General features: G+C 40.1%; 1 protein-coding gene across 4 annotated transcripts in view; it reads left to right on the forward strand.

Moving 5' to 3' along the window:
- The window catches only part of P4HA1 (prolyl 4-hydroxylase subunit alpha 1), a 47,006-nt gene that overhangs the window by 6,897 nt on the left and 19,875 nt on the right, over nt 1-20,234 (forward strand). For 2 of the 4 annotated variants that reach the window (XM_083364794.1, XM_083364796.1), the window contains exons 2-9: nt 367-484; nt 2,598-2,694; nt 5,733-5,884; nt 9,185-9,322; nt 12,427-12,669; nt 13,588-13,796; nt 14,755-14,931; nt 16,575-16,645. In XM_083364794.1, the coding sequence (XP_083220920.1) occupies nt 397-484; nt 2,598-2,694; nt 5,733-5,884; nt 9,185-9,322; nt 12,427-12,669; nt 13,588-13,796; nt 14,755-14,931; nt 16,575-16,645 (1,175 nt within the window). In that variant the 5' untranslated portion in view covers nt 367-396. Of the gene's footprint in view, nt 1-366; nt 485-2,597; nt 2,695-5,732; nt 5,885-9,184; nt 9,323-12,426; nt 12,670-13,587; nt 13,797-14,754; nt 14,932-16,574; nt 16,646-18,466; nt 18,538-20,234 lie in introns of all 4 variants that reach the window. The other 2 variants (XM_083364795.1, XM_083364797.1) reach the window with 1 other exon arrangement.

The following is a 20,234-nucleotide window of genomic DNA, read 5'->3' on the forward strand; positions in this document are numbered from 1 at the left end:
GATGCTTACGGTTGCTAAGGCCAGATTCACTTAACAATCAACTTGTTAAGATTCACTTAACAACTGGGGCAAAATTCACTTAACTGTCTTGCTTAGCAACAAAAATTTAGAGCTCAATGATGGTCGTAAGTTGAAAACTTCTGTACTAATCTTAAACACCAAAGTATTCTGAAAAGAGCCTTTATATTCTCCTCTTTAATTATTGAAGGAGGAACTAGAAGCCGTGCCAGTACAAATATTGAAATATTTCTCAGGACAAATTTTGTGATATATGTATTTTGCAGAATGAAAATCTACAGGGAAGTTAGTCTGGATAATGGAGAAATGAACCTTTCTTCATAATTTCATTATAAATTATATTTCTAGGTGTGTCAAGGCAAACCAGTAGTGAAAACAATGGTGGTCTCCAGGGAGTGGTATCTTCTTGTCCTCTGGATTCTACTGCCTTCTTCTCATGCTCATACAGATTTCTTCACTTCAATTGGTAAGTGATGCTTTTAAGCACTTCTGATTGATTCAGGAATAACAGCACCAAAAGTGTAGTAAATTAATTGCTTGGATTATTAGTTATCCATCCACTGTCTGCTGAAGACTAGAACATGATCGGTCACAACATTTAGGTGTTACAGAAAAATACCAGCAAATAATAAAATGCCATGGGTTTAAGCTCTTAAGAAGCAGCCAAAATACATTTGGAAATACTATTACCAGTTTACATGAATTGGGATGGTTATATTTTAGTATTGCTTTTTATTGGTAAAGGGAGAATTTCCTAAGAATCGTAACACCTATGTCCCAAAGATGCTCTTTTCACAAGGCAACTGGACTTCCTTGTTTGTTTGTTTGTTTTAAGACGTTTTGCTTCTCATTCAGGAAGCTTCTTCAGAGATGAAGCTTCTTGGATGAGAAGCAAAACGTCTTCAAAGAAAAACACGGAAGTCCAGTTGCCTTGTGAAAAAGCACCTTTGGGATAGCTATGACCTGGATGACTGAGAATCTTCATAGACATAACACCTATGTGTTAAGATCAGTTGGTGACATTTCCGAATTGGTTAAATATATGGTGGTGTCTTTGCAGTGTCCGGCAAAATGATCTGGGCATATAATCTGACTGTTATAAACAAAATGCTTCCTGCATATATTTATAACTAATTTTATTTCAATCCACGATCAGTAAATTACAAAAAAAAATTAATTTTTTTCTTCCTGTTTGTACATGTCACAATTCTGCTTCCATGGCACTTTTGGCATCCACTCTGCTTATAGGGAAAAAAAAGAATTAATATTATGTCAACATTTACTTTAGATATATTATTTACCGGTACATTAGAACGATTAAAGTGATTATACTTTATCACAGTTCAATAAATATACAGGTCAGTTGCCTTGTCATTTGAACTTATAAAAACCATCAACATAATTCATCTATCTTCAATTCTGATAGCAAATGTTAAATTAGATGTGTGGCTGGTGGCTTTATAGTAGAGTAGATTTGCACTTTCTTGGTCTACCTACAGAGTTAATATATATAATATACATGGCTTAGGCCCGGGATACTTGCAGGACCATCTGCTGCCGGGAACAAATTCCCATCGCCCAGTACGCTCACACAGAGAAGGCCTCCTCAGGGTACCGTCGGCTAGACAATGTCAGCTGGCGAACCCCAGGGGAAGGGCCTTCTCTGTGGGAGTGCCAGCCCTGTGGAACCAGCTCCCCCATGAGCTTCGGATGGCTCCAGATCTCCAGTCCTTTCGCCGCGGCCTCAAAACACTCCTTTTCCACCTGGTTGACCTGGACTGACAGGGATTTTAATTATGTTTTTAATTTTTTAACACTAATTTTTAATTTATTTTAATTTTAATTTTAATTTATTGTACAGAGGCCTTTAATTTTAATTTTATCTTAACTTCTGTATTTATTGTATGTTATTGTTGTTAGCCTCCCTGAGTCCTTTGGGAGATAGGGCGGCGTATAAGTCCCAATAATAAATAAAGTAAATAAATAAATAAATAAATAAATATTAATATCAGGCTTAACTTGAATGATGCAAGGCTGTAAAGAGTAAAAAGTAAGTTTCTAGCTATGTGCTTACTAATCTGTATGAAATTCTTAAACCGTGTTTCATTGACATGCCCATGAAATGACAATTTGAACTACAAAAAGCAAAAAGATAATAAGAGCTGCAAAACTATGAGTGAATCTACTATAAAACTGCCACTGAGAAACAGGCTTGTGCATTCAAAATCTGAGACAGTATACTGGGGTAATTTAATTTCAGCAGTTTAGTATGAAATTAGTTTTGCAGTATTTGCCAGACATCGGTGGTAAAATAGATTGCTGCCTTGGAGCTTGCATTTAGCTGTAATTTTTTCTGCTAATAGTTTTCCTACCTAACAAAATGGGAAAGATTAATGCTTCCTTAGTGAAGAGAAAAATGCCCGTAATATTTTGTTTTTTCAAAAAACTATGAGGAGGTAACTGCAAGTTGACGTATTTGGGTTTGTTGTTGGCTTTTAGAACTGTAAAGGTTTTGTAATTTTTGTTCTAAAACTGTTAGAATTTCATGAACATACTGGTTGTATTGATCTGTCTTTTAGGTCATATGACAGACCTGATTCATACAGAAAAAGATCTGGTGATATCACTGAAAGACTATATCAAGGCAGAAGAAAGCAAGTTGGACCAATTAAGGCAGTATGTAATTCCTTTAATGCCAATATTTAGCACTGTTCTACCGTACAAATGGAAAAACCCCCCACCTTATGTTAATTAATGCATGGCTTTTTTGAGAGTAAACTCTACCATTATTTGAGGGTAAGATTCTTATTGAGGTAAATATCTGTAGTAATAATGGCATTTCCGTAAGTCCGCCTGAGGTTTATTCCTTCATTTGTTTTCTATCTGTTAAAAAAAAAAAGTACTATTAAAATCAATTAGGTAAATTCGGTCTCTCTTAGCTCAACTTACATCATCGTGTCCCAAAGTTGCTTTTTCCAAAAGGCAAATAAACTTTCTTTTTTTTGTTTGAAAACCTTTCACTTCTCATCCAAGAAGCTTCTTCGGTTCATGGGTTCAATTCAGTTTATTGATTTATTATTTAAATTTATATACCGCCCTATTCCCGTAGGACTCAGGGCGGTTTACAGGGAAAATTAAAATACATAGTGTACAAAATTAAAATCAATTAAAACTATTAATTAAATTACAATCCCTGAAGTTAAACTAAAACCCAATTAAAATTAAATTAAATTAAAACCCCTAAGTCTGGGCCAAACAGCTCAAAGAACCAGGTTTTCAAGTCCCGGCGAAATGAGCGAAGGTCGGGGGCAGTCCTGAGTTCTGTGGGAAGTTGGTTCCATAGGGCCGGCGTGCCCACAGACAATGCCCTACCCCTGGGAATAACCCGCCGGCATTCCTTAACCGGCGGTACCCTGAGAAGGCCCTCCCTATGGGAGGGCACAGGACGATGGGAAGTTGATGCCAGCAGCAGGTGTTCCCTTAGATAATCCGGACCGAAGCCATTTAGGGCTTTATAGGTCATTACCAGTTCTTGGATGAGAAGTGAAACGTTTTCAAAGAAAAGGAAAGAAAGAAAGTTTAGTTGCCTTTTGGAAAAAGCACTTTTAGGACAACCGTGACCTGGATGATTGAGAATCTTCATAGACCTCTGCCTCATAGTGCAGGGCTTTTCAACCAGTGGCACGGGTACCACCTGTGGTACTTTGGCACCTGGCAGGTGGTACGCGACCATCCTAGAGAAGTGGTAGCGGGGGAGGGGAATGAGCAGAACCGGTGGCAGCACTGCACAAGCCTGAGCGAGAGATAGCTGGAGCTGAAGGGCTGTCAGGGCTCAGAGGAAGCACCAGGATCAGGGCTTCTTCGGGGCTGTCAGGGCTCAGCAGAAGCGCCAGGATCAGTGCCAGGCTCCAGCTGTAGCTCAGCGCTGATCCTGGCACTTCTGCTGAACCCAGAAGAAGTGTCAATCAGCTGGAATGTTGCAGCATCTCCAGGGTCTTGTGATTTACATTCAGATGCTTGGCAACTGATTCATATTTATGATGGTCACAGTGTCCCAGGGTCATGTGAAGTGACCCAAACCTGCTGCAACCACCCAGCAAGGGGGGGGAAATAAAAATGAAACACCCACCCCATCCCACCCCACCCCTGCTACCAATCCTCAACAGAAATGCTCACAACAATGAAAATCTCGGACAGGAGAAAGAGCGCCGCCGGGCAGGCAGGCAGGTGTCTTGCTCGGCTGTGGCTTGGGGGGCACTTTTTTCAGTGCCATTGTAACTTCAAACAGTCACTAAGCGAGCTATTGTAAGTTGAGGACTACCTGTACTTCATCACTTTTTTTCCTTTTTTTGGGGGGGGGAGTGTCATCATGTTTTTGACACCTTGCTAGGCGACTGGTGGTACTGGGATGTTTCCATATCCTAAAAGTGGAATAATGGTTGAAAAAGTTGAAAAGCCCTGTCATAGTGCATAAATTAGAGATTTTCATGTAAGCCACCTTGAACTCCTGGAGAAAAGATAGGATATATAGTATAAGCCATGGGTTGGCAACCCGCGGCTCTGGAGGCGCATGCGGCTCTTTCAGCCTTCTACTTTGGCTCCCAGTCCTCCACCATTTTTAGAGAGAGAAGCACTTGCGCTTCCCTTCCCCCCCCCACTCTCTCTCTCTCTCTCACACACACACACACACACTTTTACTTACTTAGTGGGGGAAGAGGACTGGCAGAGCAAGGGCTGGACAGAGCCAGCCCAATAAGAATGTGTGTCACCTTGTCGAAGAACAGCGTGAGGCCAGGTGAGCAGAAGATCGGAGTGGGGGGGGAGAGGGAGAGGAAAGAGAGAGAGAGAAAAAATATATATGAATATATGTTATCCTTACTGGACTTTTAGTAAAGAAAGTTGAATGAAATATGAATAATTATGCTGTATTTAAAGAAGGTGGATAAGCTACTAAAATTGTTTTCACCTGTTGGGATGTAGGAGAAAGGTGTTTTTTTTCCCCTTTTCTCCGGCATAAAAATGTGTTTTCTTTGTAGCAGTTCATTGATTTCATAAATGCAACACGCTATAATTTTTTATAAATAGCATAAAGGTAAAAAAAAAGGATATATGCAATGTTATCTTCATTTTAGATGTCAAAAGGGTTTTGTGGCTCCCGGGGTTTTCTGTGAGAAACGGGTCCAAGTGGCTCTTTGAGTGCTTAAGGTTGCCGACCCCTGGTATAAGATGTAATATGTATCGGAGCCAATTTGATGTAGAAAGGTCTTTCATGCTAGAAAGTGGGAGACCTTGAGCTCAAGTCCCCGCGTAGCTATGAAAATCAGCTAAATCAGGGGTCCCCAACCCCTGGGCTGCATACCAATACCGGTCCACAACCTGTTGGGAACCAGGCAAACACAAGTGGCAGGCGAGTGAGCAAAGCTTCATCTGTACATGCATGTAATCTTGGTTGCACGTGCGAAACCATTCCTCGCTACCAGTCCATGGAAGATAATTTTTCTAAAGTTTGGGGACCACTGAGCTAAATGACCTTGGGCCAGTCACACACACTCAGCCCAACTCACTTCACAGGGGTGTTGTTGGGGGGGAAAAAAATAGGAGGAAGCTGTGTTGGATATGTTTGCTGCCTTGTATATTTGTATGAATGTTGAAGTGTTCACGTTATCCGTAGCATTGGCTCAACAATTTACTAAACTTTTATTTCCCGTACTTAGATGGGCTGAGAGGTTGGATAAGCTGACCGATATGGCGACAAAAGACCCAGAGGGATTTCTGGGACACCCGGTGAATGCATTCAAATTGATGAAGCGACTGAACACCGAGTGGAATGAGCTTGAGAATTTGGTCTTGAAGGACATGTCTGCTGGTAAGGTTTTCAAAATCCTTTGAAGCAATTAATCGTTAAAATACACCGAGTAGCTTAAGGAAGTCTGGATTTCAATTCATGCCTTAGTGGTGAATTGACTGGGAAGAGTCTCAAGTTAAGCATTAGCTGTAAAAATGAACTTGGTGTTATATCCTCCAGACTAACCAGTGCAACTATCTGCAGTTGTGTATATTGCCCAAATGCCAGAGTAATGGATACTTCTGGCTGGAAGTGACCAGAGGATGTAACTATAAATAAATTTAAAACACACCAAGGCAGTGTTTATTAATTAGATCTGAATGGAAGCCTCTCTCTTGCCGAGTTTGGTTGTTCATAATAAAGCAAATGCCAGTGGTTGGTTTCTTTAGTGATGAGATTGGGGTTACAGCAAGAAAAATACTGCACATTATTGACGAATGCCACCGTCAATCATCTATTTTATTCCTTGGAATTAATCGCATTGGCTTCTTAGCATTCAGATGTTCAAGAGAAAAGGAACAACTAAGTTCAGGTAGTCCTCAACTTACAACCACAATTGGGACCAGAATTTCCATAGCAAGCAAGGGAGTTATTTACCTGAGTCGCATCTGATTTTACGACCTTTTTGCTGCAGTTGTTAAGCAAATTGCCCCAGTTGTTAAGTGAAACATCGGTTGCCAAGTGCCTGAATTTTTATTATTTGACCGTTGGGGTTGCTACAAGTGGGACAACCAGGCTTAAGTCACTTTTTACAGTGCCGTTGTAACTTTAAATGGTCACTAAACAAATGGTCGTAAGTTGAAGACTACTTGTATTTTCTTTGCTTCTGGGCTCGCCTACAGATCTAAACTTTCTTCTAGTTGGAATGACCCCTTCCATCCCTCTGAACTTTCCTTTTTGGCCAGGAAAGAACAAATTTATTGACAAAAAATTGTTCTGCATTAAGTGCATTGAATTTAATTTTAGAATTGAATTATACTTTTACAAGTAATTAAATTCTAATAAAGAAAGTGTAAAACTTATGGAAAAAGAATATTTGTAGATCAGAGTTGAACTGTGGGGTCTTTGGCGCTTTCTGAGCTTGGTTGTTTTCTTGCAGATGTTTCATTACCAAACTAGATAACATCATCAGTGCTTTAAGGGAATGGGGTTTGCTCTCATTTTTATATTCGAGTGGCTGTCAGTGTTGGTGGGAAAAATATAAAACACTTTTTCTTTTTGAGCAGTGGTTCTGGAACTATCCCATTATTTCTCCTGGAATAGGGTTGATTTATGTATGTGAGCACTGATGTACTGTACTGAATGTACAGTACACACTGTATGTGCTTTGTATATTTTTGGAAGTGACTTGTTTGAGCCAAATGTAGTTTGTGGTGCTCAAGACATATTTCTAAACAATCCATTTTTGGAAATACAAAAACTTTCTTGGATTCATTGGTCCCTTTTGAGAAATACATGGGGTATTCCAGTTTGCTTTTGAACACATGTTTTGCATTTAAAGGTAAAGGTAAAGGTTCCCCCGCACATGCATGCTAGTCGTTTCCAACTCTAGGGGCCGGTGCTCATCTCCGTTTCAAAGCCAAAGAGCCAGCGCTTGTCCGAGGACGTCTCCGTGGTCATGTGTCCGGCATGACTAGACGCCAAAGGCGCACGGAGCGCTGTTACCTTCCCACCGTAGTGGTCCCTATTTTTCTACTTGCATTTTTACGTGCTTTCGAACTGCTAGGTTGGCAGAAGCTGGGACGAGTAACAGGCGCTCACTCTGTTACGCGGCACTCGGGATTCGACCCACCAAACTGCCGACATTCTGATCGACAAGCTCAGCGTCCTAACCCACTGAGCCATACCTGATTATAATGAAATGCTTAGTAATCTAATGCTTTAGGCAAAGTCCCCTAGCTAAAGAAATGTTCACATTTAATGCAGCAAATGTGAACCACAATCTTATGAATAACCCAAAGTATAGACAATAGCTTATATAATCTTGAAAAGCAGAATGGTTTTAGATTTCTCAAAATTGTTCTAAAAACCTCCCCTCCCCCAAAGAGGAAAAAAAACTTAGAAAATTTTTGTTTTCTTTCCCAAATTAATGAAACTTGGTGTTTCTTTATGTGTATTTATTAAAGATTGAAGCCAGAAATTCTGGTGAAAGCAAAGCTATACTTTGGGTTATTCATAAGATTGTAAGGTTAAATAAGACATACAAGGATATATAATATGCACTGTTTTCTGGGAACCATGGAAAAGTGCTTCCAATTCTTGGAAGAATTGCTTCTTAAAACTGCTGAAACATCCCCGCCCCCACAAAAGGATCAGATTGATATGAGAGGGGGGAGCTTTCTTTTGTTTTTGAAAGCTTATCAAAGAGAGATCCAACCTAGAATTAAGGAGAAATTTACTTAATCAGTGAGAACAATGAGCAGTTAATCAGTGGAACAGCTTGTCTCCAAAAGTTGTGGGTTCTCCATCACCGGAAGTGTTCAGGAAAAGACCGGACAGCCATTTCTCCAGAATAATATAGGGGTTGGACTAGAAGACCTCCAGTGTCCCTTCCAACTTTGTCATTCTGCTCTGTTCTGTCCCTGAAACAATCAATTTTACACATCCCTATAAATTTATAATATTCCTCTCTATTCCAGAAGTAGGGAAAGAAATTGTTAATGAACTAGAGCAATATTTGCGTACAAACTAGTATTGCTTCCATCACCAAAAAGAAAATGATTTATAATAAGAAGGCTCCCCCTCCATATAGATAGATAGATAGATAGATAGATAGATAGATAGATAGATAGATAGATAGATAGATAGATAGATGGGACTAAAGCATCTGTGAGCCATCATCAGTCTGGAAGCAGCCAAGAGGAGGAAGAGGAGGATAAATTATGAGCCTTGGTGGAGCAGTGGGCTAATGCCTCCTTAAGTAACACCAGCTGCCTGCAATTAGTGCAGGTTCGCATCCCACCAGGCTCAAGGTTGACTCAGCCTTCCGTCCTTCCGAGGTAGGTAAAATGAGGACCCAGATTGTTGGGGGCAATCAGCTGACTTTGTAAAAATGCCGCTTCGGGGGGGGGGGGCGAAAGCCCTAATAAGCAGGCATATACATAGAATGAAGGCTATTGCTAAGCACATTGATTTGTGCTTCTTAGATTGTAAGCCACCCTGAGTCTTCGGAGAAGGGCGGGATATAAATGGGATAAAAAAAATTATGGACAAAGTGCGGGGGGGGGGGGAAGGCAGGTGGGTGAGAAATTGGGTGGAATTGTGATCACCGCAGAGTAGTACTGAGAATACTACAAGAACCTCTTTCTTTATTATTTTTAGGGTTTATTTCCAACATGACGGTTCAACGGCTGTTTTTCCCTGATGATGAAGATCAGACTGGTGCCGGCAAAGCTCTCTTGAGACTCCAAGATACATATAATTTAGATACTGACACAATATCAAGGGGAAATCTTCCAGGTATATAAGATACCAGCATTTTAAGGCATGCAACTTTGTTTTATTTCAGAGGGACAGTGCGCATTTATATGTGATTTCTAGCGATAGGGAAGATCAAAACAGTCTTATAGTTTATTCTCCCTCTCTACTTCTAGGATGCTCTGATTTTAAATACACTTTCCTGTATGTGTGTGTGTGTGTGTGTGTGTGTATCAAATTTTTCAGTACAGTGTAAAAAAAGCAAGGAAGAAAGCAATAATAATAATAAAAAAGTTAAATGACATACAATTAGGCTTCCTGCATTAGAAAAATGCAGCTTCGTCTGGTGCGCCAGTTGCGGCCCTATCTGGACCAAGATGCCCTACGCACAGTCACCCATGCGCTTGGGACCTCCCGGCTAGACTACTGCAACGCTCTCTACATGGGGCTGCCCTTGAGGACCACTCGGAGGCTTCAGCTGGTGCAGAATGCAACTGCGCGAGTTGTTATGGGAGTTTCCCGATACTCCCATGTAACACCTCTTCTCCGTGAGCTGCATTGGCTTCCGGTTGCCCTCCGGGTGAGATTCAAGGTGCTGGTAATGACCTATAAAGCTCTAAATGGCTTGGGTCTGGATTATCTAAGGGAACACCTGCTGCCGGCATCAACTTCCCATCGTCCTGTGCACTCCCACAGGGAGGGCCTTCTTAGGGTACCGCCGGTTAAGGAATGCTGGCGGGTTATCCCCAGGGGTAGGGCATTTTCTGTGGGCGCGCCGGCCCTTTGGAACCAGCTTCCCACGGAGCTTAGGACCGCCCCCGACCTTCGCTCATTTCATAGGGACTTGAAAACTTGGTTTTTTGAGTTGTCTGGCCCAGACTGAGGGGTTTTAATTTTTAATTAATGGCGTTTTAGTTAAGTTCAGGGATTAATTTAATCTTAGTTTTAATCATTTTTAATTTTATATGATGTATTTTAACTTTTAATTTTTCCTGTAAACCGCCCTGAGTCCTACGGGAATAGGGCGCTATATAAATTTAAATATAAATAAATAGAATAAATAAATAAAATCAGTTTTACTTAGAAACCATAACTACAGATAACACATGGCAGTGTTTATGCCTGGGACCAAAGGGATCTCCCACACGTGAACTTATTCTGCAACTAAGTAAAACTTGGGGCATCCTAATGTGTAAAAAATTAAAATACATTTGGGTTATTATCATAGGTATCATTGGGGGTGTTGGTGTTAATGTCATTTCTGATTTTGTCCCTTGTGATAAAAAAAGGTTTTGTTCTGTGCATCTTTCTTTGGTGTTTTTTTAAAAAAAACTTAGTCTTGCTACTATTAATAACGAAAGCTGGGAATTGCATTGCATATTATCACTCTTTTTTTCATATCAGTGGATAAGGCGATACATTTCTACGTATGGGTCATTTTAAGAGATTAAAGCTTTTTTCAAGATTTCTTATGTCTCAGCATATTTTTTGCCTTAAGGAAATACCATTTTTTGGAAAAGGTCTAGGATTATTGGGGGGGGGTGTTTTCAGGGCGGGGGGGGGGAGAGAGTTGGCTGAAGCTAACAGAGGCCAGCACACAGATTGAGTTATGTTGGTCTCAGAATTATTCTCCCACTAAGTCCATAACATTCAGGATCAAGTGCAAATGATGGCCCTGTGATTTGAAACTTGCAGTGACCTTTTTCATATTTGCTTTGACAGGATTTGCTTTCCTTTGATCTTCTGGGGTTTTTTTTCTTTAAGAGGCCAGTTGCTCTTGTATGATGAAAGGCAAATCTAGCCTGTAAATTAAAAATTCAGTGTGAGAAGTCTCCCGTTCCCTTTCCCAAAAACATTAAGTGGACTCTGCCACTATTTTATTGGCAGTATTACACCTTAGGAAATAGAAACAGCCACAGAACACTGTGAAGAAGTCTTCTGATAATCTAAAAAGTTAACAGATTAAATATTCAGTAATAGATGTACCACTGAATCATATCTATGAATATCATGTGAGATTCAAGGTACTAGTAATGGTGTTCAAAGCCCTACATGGCAGGGGTCCGGAGTACCTTAGGGAACACCTGCTGCCAGCATCGACTTCCCTCCGCCCTGTGCGTTCCCACAGAGAGGGCCTCCTCAGAGTGCCACCGGTCAGAGAATGTCGACTGGTGGCCCCCAGGGGGAGATCCTTCTCTGTGGGCGCCCCGGAGCTATGGAATCAGCTCCCGGTTGAGCTCTGGACGGTGCCCGATCTTCGCTCCTTTCGCCGCGAGCTAAAAACATACTTTTTTGAACAAGCTGGCCTGGCCTGATGAGGGGATTGGGGGGGGGGTTTGTTATTGTTATTTTATTGGGTTTTTAAGATGTATTTTAGTATATGGGCATTTATTTAATCATTTTTTAACTTTTGTAATCCTGTATTTTTATTCTTGCCCTGTTCACTGCCCTGATTCCTTCGGGAGAAGGGCGGTATAGAAATATTATTAAAATTAAAAATTAAAATTAAATTAAATTAAATTAACATAAATGTAAAACCGTATGTAATATAATACCTGAAGATACAGATTATCCTCGACTTAGAGCTGGTTCACTTAGTGAGCATTCAAAGTTACAACGGCAGTGGGAAAAAGTGACTTAGAACTGCTTCTCACACTAATGACCGTTGCAGTATCCATGTAGTCATGTGATCAAAAACTGGATGCTTAACAGCTGACTCATATTTATGACAGTTGCAGTCTCCCAGGCCATGTGATCACTTTTGGTGACCTGACAAATTCAGTGGGGAAGCCAGATTCACTTAACAACTGCAGTGATTCACTTAATGACTGTGGCACAGAAGGTCACAAAATGGGGCAAAATTCACTTAGCAAATGTTTCACTTTGCAACAAAAACGTTGGGCTTGATTGCGATCATAAGTCGAGGACAACCTGCGCTATATTATATCCAGCTTGCCGCAATCATTTCAAAATGAAAGCAAATCAGCAGAGAATAGATATAGTTAAATAACTTAGCAGTCTGTCTAGTTTTATCAACGAGGAAGTAAGAATTAACGATGTGGCTGCCGTAAAAAGAAACGTAAATGCAAAAATCACCTGATTTCAAGAGCTTTGTAACAGCGGTTGTTGCTTCTTATTCCCACCAGGAGTGAAAGATAAGGTATTTCTAACTGTGGAAGACTGCTTTGCGTTGGGAAAGATTGCGTATACTGAAGCAGACTACTACCACACTGAGTTGTGGATGGAGCAAGCTCTGAAACAGTTGGAAGAGGGAGAAATTTCTTCTTCCATCAACAAAGTGTCTGTTCTAGATTACTTGAGTTATGCTGTGTACCAGCAGGGGGACTTGGACAAAGCGATGATGCTCACCAAACGGCTACTTGAATTGGGTAGGATAACCTTTTTTTGGTATTCAGCATGTTTGCGCTGCTTAACTTTTGTTCTCCCCCCTCCCCAAGACATTTTCCACTTGGATGTACAGGCTTTTCAAACTAATTAATGCAGTGGACTGAAGGGACAAAATGCTGCTGGGAATCCCTGTAACTACAAATGTGTTTAGGAAGCATTAATTTCCCCCCCCCCATCGCTTTACGTGCCATTTGCTTCTGTGACTGGGGTATTTATGTATGAAAATAGAGATACATTCCAGCTGACTTATTTATTTTTATTTATTTTATTTTAATCCCATAAAAAGAGCCTTGGTGGAGCAGTGGGCTAATGCCTCTTTAAGTAACACCAGCTGCCTGCAATTAGTGCAGGTAGGCATCCCACCAGGCTCAAGGTTGACTCAGCTTTGCATCCTTCCGAGGTAGGTAAAATGAGGACCCAGATTGTTGGGGGCAATAAGCTGACTGTGTAATAATGCTGCTTGGGGTGGGGGTGGGGCAAAAGCCCTAATAAGCAGGCATATACATAGAATGAAGGCTATTGCTAAGCACATTGGTTTGTGCTTAAATTGTAAGCCGCCCTGAGTCTTTGGAGAAGGGCGGGATATAAATGGGATTAAAATAAATAAATAAATAAATTTATATCCCGCCCTTCTCCGAAGACTCAGGGCGGCTTACACTCTAAGCACAAATCAATGTGCTTAGCAATAGCCTTCATTCTATGTATATGCCTGCTTATTAGGGCTTTCGCTCCCCCCAAGCGGCATTATTACATTATTATTACTTAGGTGGATTAGATGCTGACATACACAGATTTCATTAGATCTTAACGACCACTAAATTCAAACAAAAGGACAACATCCCTTTAAAAATAGCTTTCCTCCATGGAGTTAACCAGTCCTCTACCTGGTGTTCCAACAGATCCCGAGCACCAGAGAGCAAATGGAAATTTGAAATACTTTGAATACATCATGGTTAAAGAAAAAGAAAAAAAAGCCAACGAGTCTGGGACTGACGCAGATGAGCAGCCTGGGGAAAAAGTGAAGACTCAGAAAAGAGGGCCTCCTAAAGATTATCTGCCCGAGAGACAGAAGTATGAAAAACTATGCCGTGGTGAAGGTCTGAAAATGGTAAATTCTCCCTTGTATGTCAGTGGAGATTCTCAGTAATCCAGGTCATGGTTGTCTTCAGAGTGCTTTTTCAAAAGGACCTTTCAGAAACTCTTAAGAAAGTTCTACACCCATTTGCACTATTCAGGTGTCCCTCTCTAAGTGGTCTCAATGACTCTCAGAAAGAGTACTAATTTATTTATTTATTTATTTTATTGGATTTGTATACCGCCCTATTCCCGTAGGACTCAGGGCGGTTTACAGGGCAGTTAAAACCATGAATACAAAAAATTAAAAACAAATAAAACAATTAAATTAAATTCAAGCCCCAAAAGTAAATCTAAAACCCAGTTAAATTAACAACCCCACAGTCTAGACCAGGGGTCGGCAACCTTGGCTCTTTTATGACTCGTGGACTTCAACTCCCAGAATTCCTGAGCCAGCTGGCTCAGGAATTCTGGGAGTTGAAGTCCACGAGTCATAAAAGAGCCGAGGTTGCCGACCCCTGGTCTAGACCAAACAGATCGAAGAGCCAAGTTTTCAGGTCCCGGCGAAATGAGCGAAGGTTGGGGGCAGTCCTAAGTTCTGTGGGTAGTTGGTTCCATAGGGCAGGCGCACCCACAGAGAACGCCCTTCCCCTGGGAATAACCCGCCGGCATTCATTAACCGGCGGTACCCTGAGAAGGCCCTCCCTGTGGGGGCGCACAGGACGATGGGAAGATGATGCCGGTAGCAGACCAGATGTCTGCAAGGAATATAAAGCCTTCCATTCTCCACTATTCAGTCCGAACTAAAAGAGCTTCTTGGATGAAAAGTAAAATATCTTCAAGGGGGGAAAAAAAAACTCCAGTTGCCTTTTGAAAAAGTACCTTTGGCTTCTCCTTTGTGTGCAATACCATGATTACAGAATATTTGTTGATGAAAAAAAATAATAATGCATCGGACTACTAATGCTTGATGGTTTATTTCAAACTTTTAGACTCCTAGAAGAGAAAAGAAGCTGTTTTGCCGTTATTACAATGGGAACGGGAACCCAAATTACATCCTAGGACCTGTCAGACAAGAAGATGAATGGGATCGCCCTCGGATTGTTCGCTTTCTTGACATCATCTCTAATGAAGAAATAGAAAAAGTCAAAGAGCTTTCAAAACCAAGGGTAAAGAATCTAAATTGTCCACATTCTTTGAACAAGGGTACCAGTGAATAGTTTCCTCAAGCCCATCATTTGCTTCTTGATTATAGCTTGCTCGGGCCTTGCTAAATATCCTCTTGCAGTCCTTCACCTTAATGGCATCTTCATTTTATTTCTGAAATGGCAAAGGGGTTTTTGCTTATCCAGTTAGGCCTAAGCGGAATAGATTGTCAAGCAGTTCTGACATAGTGTTCTTGGAACCGTTGTTGCTTCTCCCACAGTTATGTTGGATAAAATGTAGGCATGCCCTGTTTTCGAAGGTTGTTGTGAAAGACAGTAATGAGAATCATAAAAATTCTTTACCTCAGGTGAATATTAATACCATTCGTACTATTTTAGATTTTTGTTACACTTTCTCTTTGTTGACACAAATTCTAATAGATTCAGATATAACTCTAATGACAGATAATTATGTCCTTGATTCTTCCTGTACAATATAACAGCGTAGAGTCTTATTTCTGTGGGACTCATCAGGCAGTAAGTTTTTTTTAATTTGTTTTATTTTAATCCCATTTATATCCCGCCCTTCTCCGAAGACTCAGGGCGGCTTACAATTTAAGCACAAACCAATGTGCTAGAATGTTATATCTAATTGGTCCATACTGTAGTAAGGCATTTTTAAAAAGAGATTCTAATCTATTAAAAGTCTAAGGAAGCTTGAATTTAAGGTTCTGAATTGGAAAGTTGAGATTATTATTTTTTTGTTATTATCACCTATGTAAAATAGGAATTCTTTTATAACTGAATCTAAATATTACCTTTCTTCAGAGATCAGCTTCTGATGCTTCTCTTTCTTTGTTCATGCCTCTGCAAGTAGCCCTCAACTTACAACAGTTCGTTTACAGTACTGATAAAGTGAGTTAGGACCGTTTGTCACACTTTGGACCATTGCAGCATCCCCATGATCATGTGATAAAAATTCGAGTGCTTGGCAACTGATTCATATTTATGACAGTTGTACTGTCCCGGAGTCATGTGATCGATCACCTTTTGTGACAAGCAAAGTCAATGGGGAAGCCAGATTCACTTAACAAGTGTGGCGAGGAAGGTTGTAAAATGGGGCAGAATTCACTTAACAAATGTCTTGCTTAGCCACAGACGTTTTGGACTCCATTGTGGTCATGAGTTGAGGACTACCTGTAAACAGTTACGTCCCTGTGCTGGCTTGGGCAATGCCACTCTGAGGGTTCGAAGTGCTTTTAATCTGGATGATTTTTCCCAGTAACCCCTACTTTTATTTTAGGGGCATCAGGAAGGTAAGTAATGTGGTACAGTGGTGACTTGCCCTCTTAATGCTTTCCCAGTTCAGAATGATAGTGTAGTACTTGCTGCTTCAAAAGAAGCCTCAATTGCTTTCTTCCAGTACGCTACAAAAATGTAACATTGGCTTGGCAAAAATTTCAGTATTGTGCTTAAAATTGCTATTTTTGTCATTCTTCCTTGTTTTGTATTGCACATTTCTTGTTTGATGGTGGTGGTTTTTGTTCCTTAATGGACAAGAACCCCACTGAAATTGGGGGTTTTGCCCCCCGGATTCTGAATGGTCAGATAAATGTGATGCAATATGTACATTGTAATGCGACTATTCTGATTGGTTCGCTTCACAGCTGAGGCGAGCCACCATTTCAAACCCCATAACGGGAGTCTTGGAGACTGCACATTACAGAATTAGCAAAAGGTAAGACTTTACTTGCCATACCTTCGGTCCTTGTGACAAGACCTCCTGCGGTTCTCATTGATGTAGAGAGTGGCCAGAAAAAAGGTGGGAAGAAAGTTGGTTCAAAACTTTTCTGGTCATTTGTGCTTTTCACAGAGACTGTAACACTTTGTTACTGCTGAGTTTCTCAGACGCTTCTTGTAGCCAGAAGTTTTGTCCTTATTTGCTTATTCAGAGTATAATTTGATGATAGATAGATAGATAGATAGATAGATAGATAGATAGATAGATAGATAGATAGATAGATAGATAGATAGATCAGCGTTTCCCAACCTTAGGAACTTGAAGATGCGTGGACTTCAACTCCCAGAATTCTGGGAGTTGAAGTCCATGCATCTTCAAGTTCCTAAGGTTGGGAAACGCTGAGATAGATTATCTATCTATCTATCTAATCTATCTAAATTAGATAGATAGATAGATAGATAGATAGATAGATAGATAGATAGATAGATAGATAGATTAGATAGATAGATAGATAACTTTTATTGTCATTTTATTGTCATTTTTTTACTGTGGGCACAATGGCTCACATTAAAAAGGAAATTTAGTTGCTAGCTCTCAAAGTGTACACACACATAACACGCATATTATATACAACATATGTTTAGACCTACTCCCTTACATATAAGTAACATATAAATATGAATCATATTATGTATCTTGAATACATAATGGAAGGAGGAAGCTTTAGAGTTTACAAGGTTAATACTGTATGGAACAAAACTGACTGAATCTGGACATTCTGCTTTGGATGCTTAAGCGTACTGAGAGATATTTGCTTCTTGTATACAAAAACCCATGAGATGCTTTTCTTGACAAGGCAACAAATTGATTATATTGAAATACGCACTGCTTCTATATATATATCTATTGTAACACCAACAGCCCTATGGTTAAATTCTGCTTGATTTTATTGGAACCATATGTGCTGTTGAGTTTAGTATAGTTTTATGTTATGTTTCGGTCTGAAAATATCCTATTTGCTTTCATGAATTCCTATTGATACCACTGCTATTTATTAATTGTTCCGTATCTGGCTACTGAAAATGTGGAGTACCCACATGTTTATACACAATTTGAATAATTTAATTTTTTTAAAAAAAATAACTGTATTTCACTCCTGTGTGGAATTGGAATTGGGAATTTCCAATTTCTCTGGCTAAAATCCAGTTCTTATAGTGGTTCCTATCAAACGTTGTTGTAGAGGAGAAATGAAGTGTTGTGTTTTGTTCAGAAACTTTGTTGATGTGTAATTTATTCCATTCATTTATTCCACTTTAATGCATATCCCGCGTTGTTGTTTTTTTAATCCCACTTTTTTCTTAGTGGCGATAGAACATTTACAGATATTTATAGTGTTCCCTATAAATACAGCAGTCTTGTCAATTATTGGAACACCCTAACTTTGATAAAGTTTTAAGTATGTAACCTATTCATACATATTTTTTTCAAAGAAAGAATAACTGGAAGCAGTAGAGAGGAGGAAGAGTCTTTTAACTTCTGGGTTCCTGGGAAGTTCTCTGTGAAACTTGGCAGATACAAGTGGCTTGCATAAGCTTTCCATTTGGGGAAGAAAAAGTGAAAGGACAATCTAACCAAATTTGATTAAAGCAATCGAATTAAATTGAGTACAGCAGATACTGCAATCCTTTAAGCGTTCCTGCTGATCTGAGCATTACATTCCATCTTGACCAATCGGAACCCTCCCAATTGCCTGTGGCTTGGCCCAGACGCTTGCTTCTAGAGTAAGCCCGTGTCCTTTCTCTTTTTTATTTTTTGTAGCTGAGCCGAGCTACTGTGCATGATCCTAAGACTGGGAAACTGACCACAGCACATTACAGAGTCTCTAAGAGGTAAGAGGAGACGGGTACGTCTGAACTACAATGGGACGGGTCAATCGGCGGTTGGTGCCAAAAGTTGGGACACAGTCTTAAAACCGGTTGCTAACACTTATGGCATTGAAAGTTTGGAATGTTTTAGATTGTAAGTGCTAACCCAAATTAAGTTGTCGAAGCATGTCCTTCATACCCTTTCATTGAAATTAGTGATGCTTTAATGCTTTTTAAGCCAGTTGGTGCATTCAATGTATTACTTCTCTGCACAATCCTAATGAAACTAGCATGTTGAGTTATTTCATCTTAAACACAATCTGTGTGAATGTCCTAGCCTGAAGAAGCTACATTCTGCCATCTGTTTGCCTTTTAGCATGCCTCTCTATATCTATCTAAAGAAGCACATGACAAACAGGAAGCCATATGTGATAATGATAGCTCGAAATTCCTAGTTCAGAATCTGTTTTTAAATAGAGAGCGCACAAAATATCCCTGATCCTCAGCTAGCTTTTTGAAAAACACAGTCGCAGAATATTTGCAAGAAAGTATTTTAATAACCCACTGAATGTGGAACATGGTTTTTTTTACCGCTTCATGGGTTTTTTTATTGTTAAGTTTCAATGTGATTTTTTTGGGTCATTTTGTAAAATACTACATACATTGAGAAAACTTGCACGTATATGTTCAAAGCTAAAATTTTCCAAAACAGAAGCTGTATTGGCAAAACTAACGCAGATGTCAGAATAATTCCTTGATTATTTTTTTTAAAAAAGCATCCACTAAGACAGTGGTGTCCAACCTTTCCAGCTCGGTGGCCCGGCCTGGAGTGGAGGGAGGGTGTGTGAGTGGCAGTGAAGCTTCACACGCAAAGTGCTTGCGCCCATGCACGAAGCTCCACTTGTACTTGTGCACGAAGCTCCACTTGCGCGACGAGAGGGTGCTTGAATGGAGGGTGCTTGTGCTCGCTCGCAAAACTCCATTCGTGCAAATGGAGGGCGCCCTCCAATCATGCAAGTGGAGCTTCACACGTGCACGCTTGCCCATCTCTCACAGCCCCATTTCGAACAGGCCATGGCCCGGTACTAGAAACCAAAATAATTCCCCCTTGTATTTTTGAAAAGAAGTCCATTTTCTCTGCCCAGGCATTCCAGTAACTTTTTCCTAGTTAACACTTTCCATGTTACAGTATGCCCTTGCAATGACAGGATTACTGTCTCCTGAAGTATGCGGCCGGCAGTTTGTTTAAACTGGCCCCGGATTCTGAGCCAAGTCAAGTGCTGCACTAAAATTACTTGGTGAGTCTAGCCCAAGCCTCTGCAAGATGCTATTAAGAGTACATCCTTCTAAGAAATCCAGTTTTATCACTGTTGAAATTCCTACTTCTCTTTAAGTAAAACATTTTTTTTTCATCGCAGGAGAGAACACTGTCTAAATAATACTACTGAAGTATTTTACAAGGTCCTTTCTTACAAATGGAGATTTAGAAGCTCTGAATAGAATTGTGGAATGTTGAAAAGAGTTAAAAATTAACACTGATTATTGCAGTGACTGAGAAAGGTATACATGCCCGATGAATGTTAGTTTATTTGAAATTGGAAAAGCTTCTCTAATGGTTGAATTAATTAATTACATTTAATGACCACCCATCTTACCACAGGATAACTCTGGGCAGCTTACCAGTCATAAACATCTGTCTATATACATTAAAACACAGTTAT

This window comes from Vipera ursinii (assembly GCF_947247035.1).
Source record: "Vipera ursinii genome assembly, chromosome: 5".
Classification (NCBI taxonomy): domain Eukaryota; kingdom Metazoa; phylum Chordata; class Lepidosauria; order Squamata; family Viperidae; genus Vipera; species Vipera ursinii.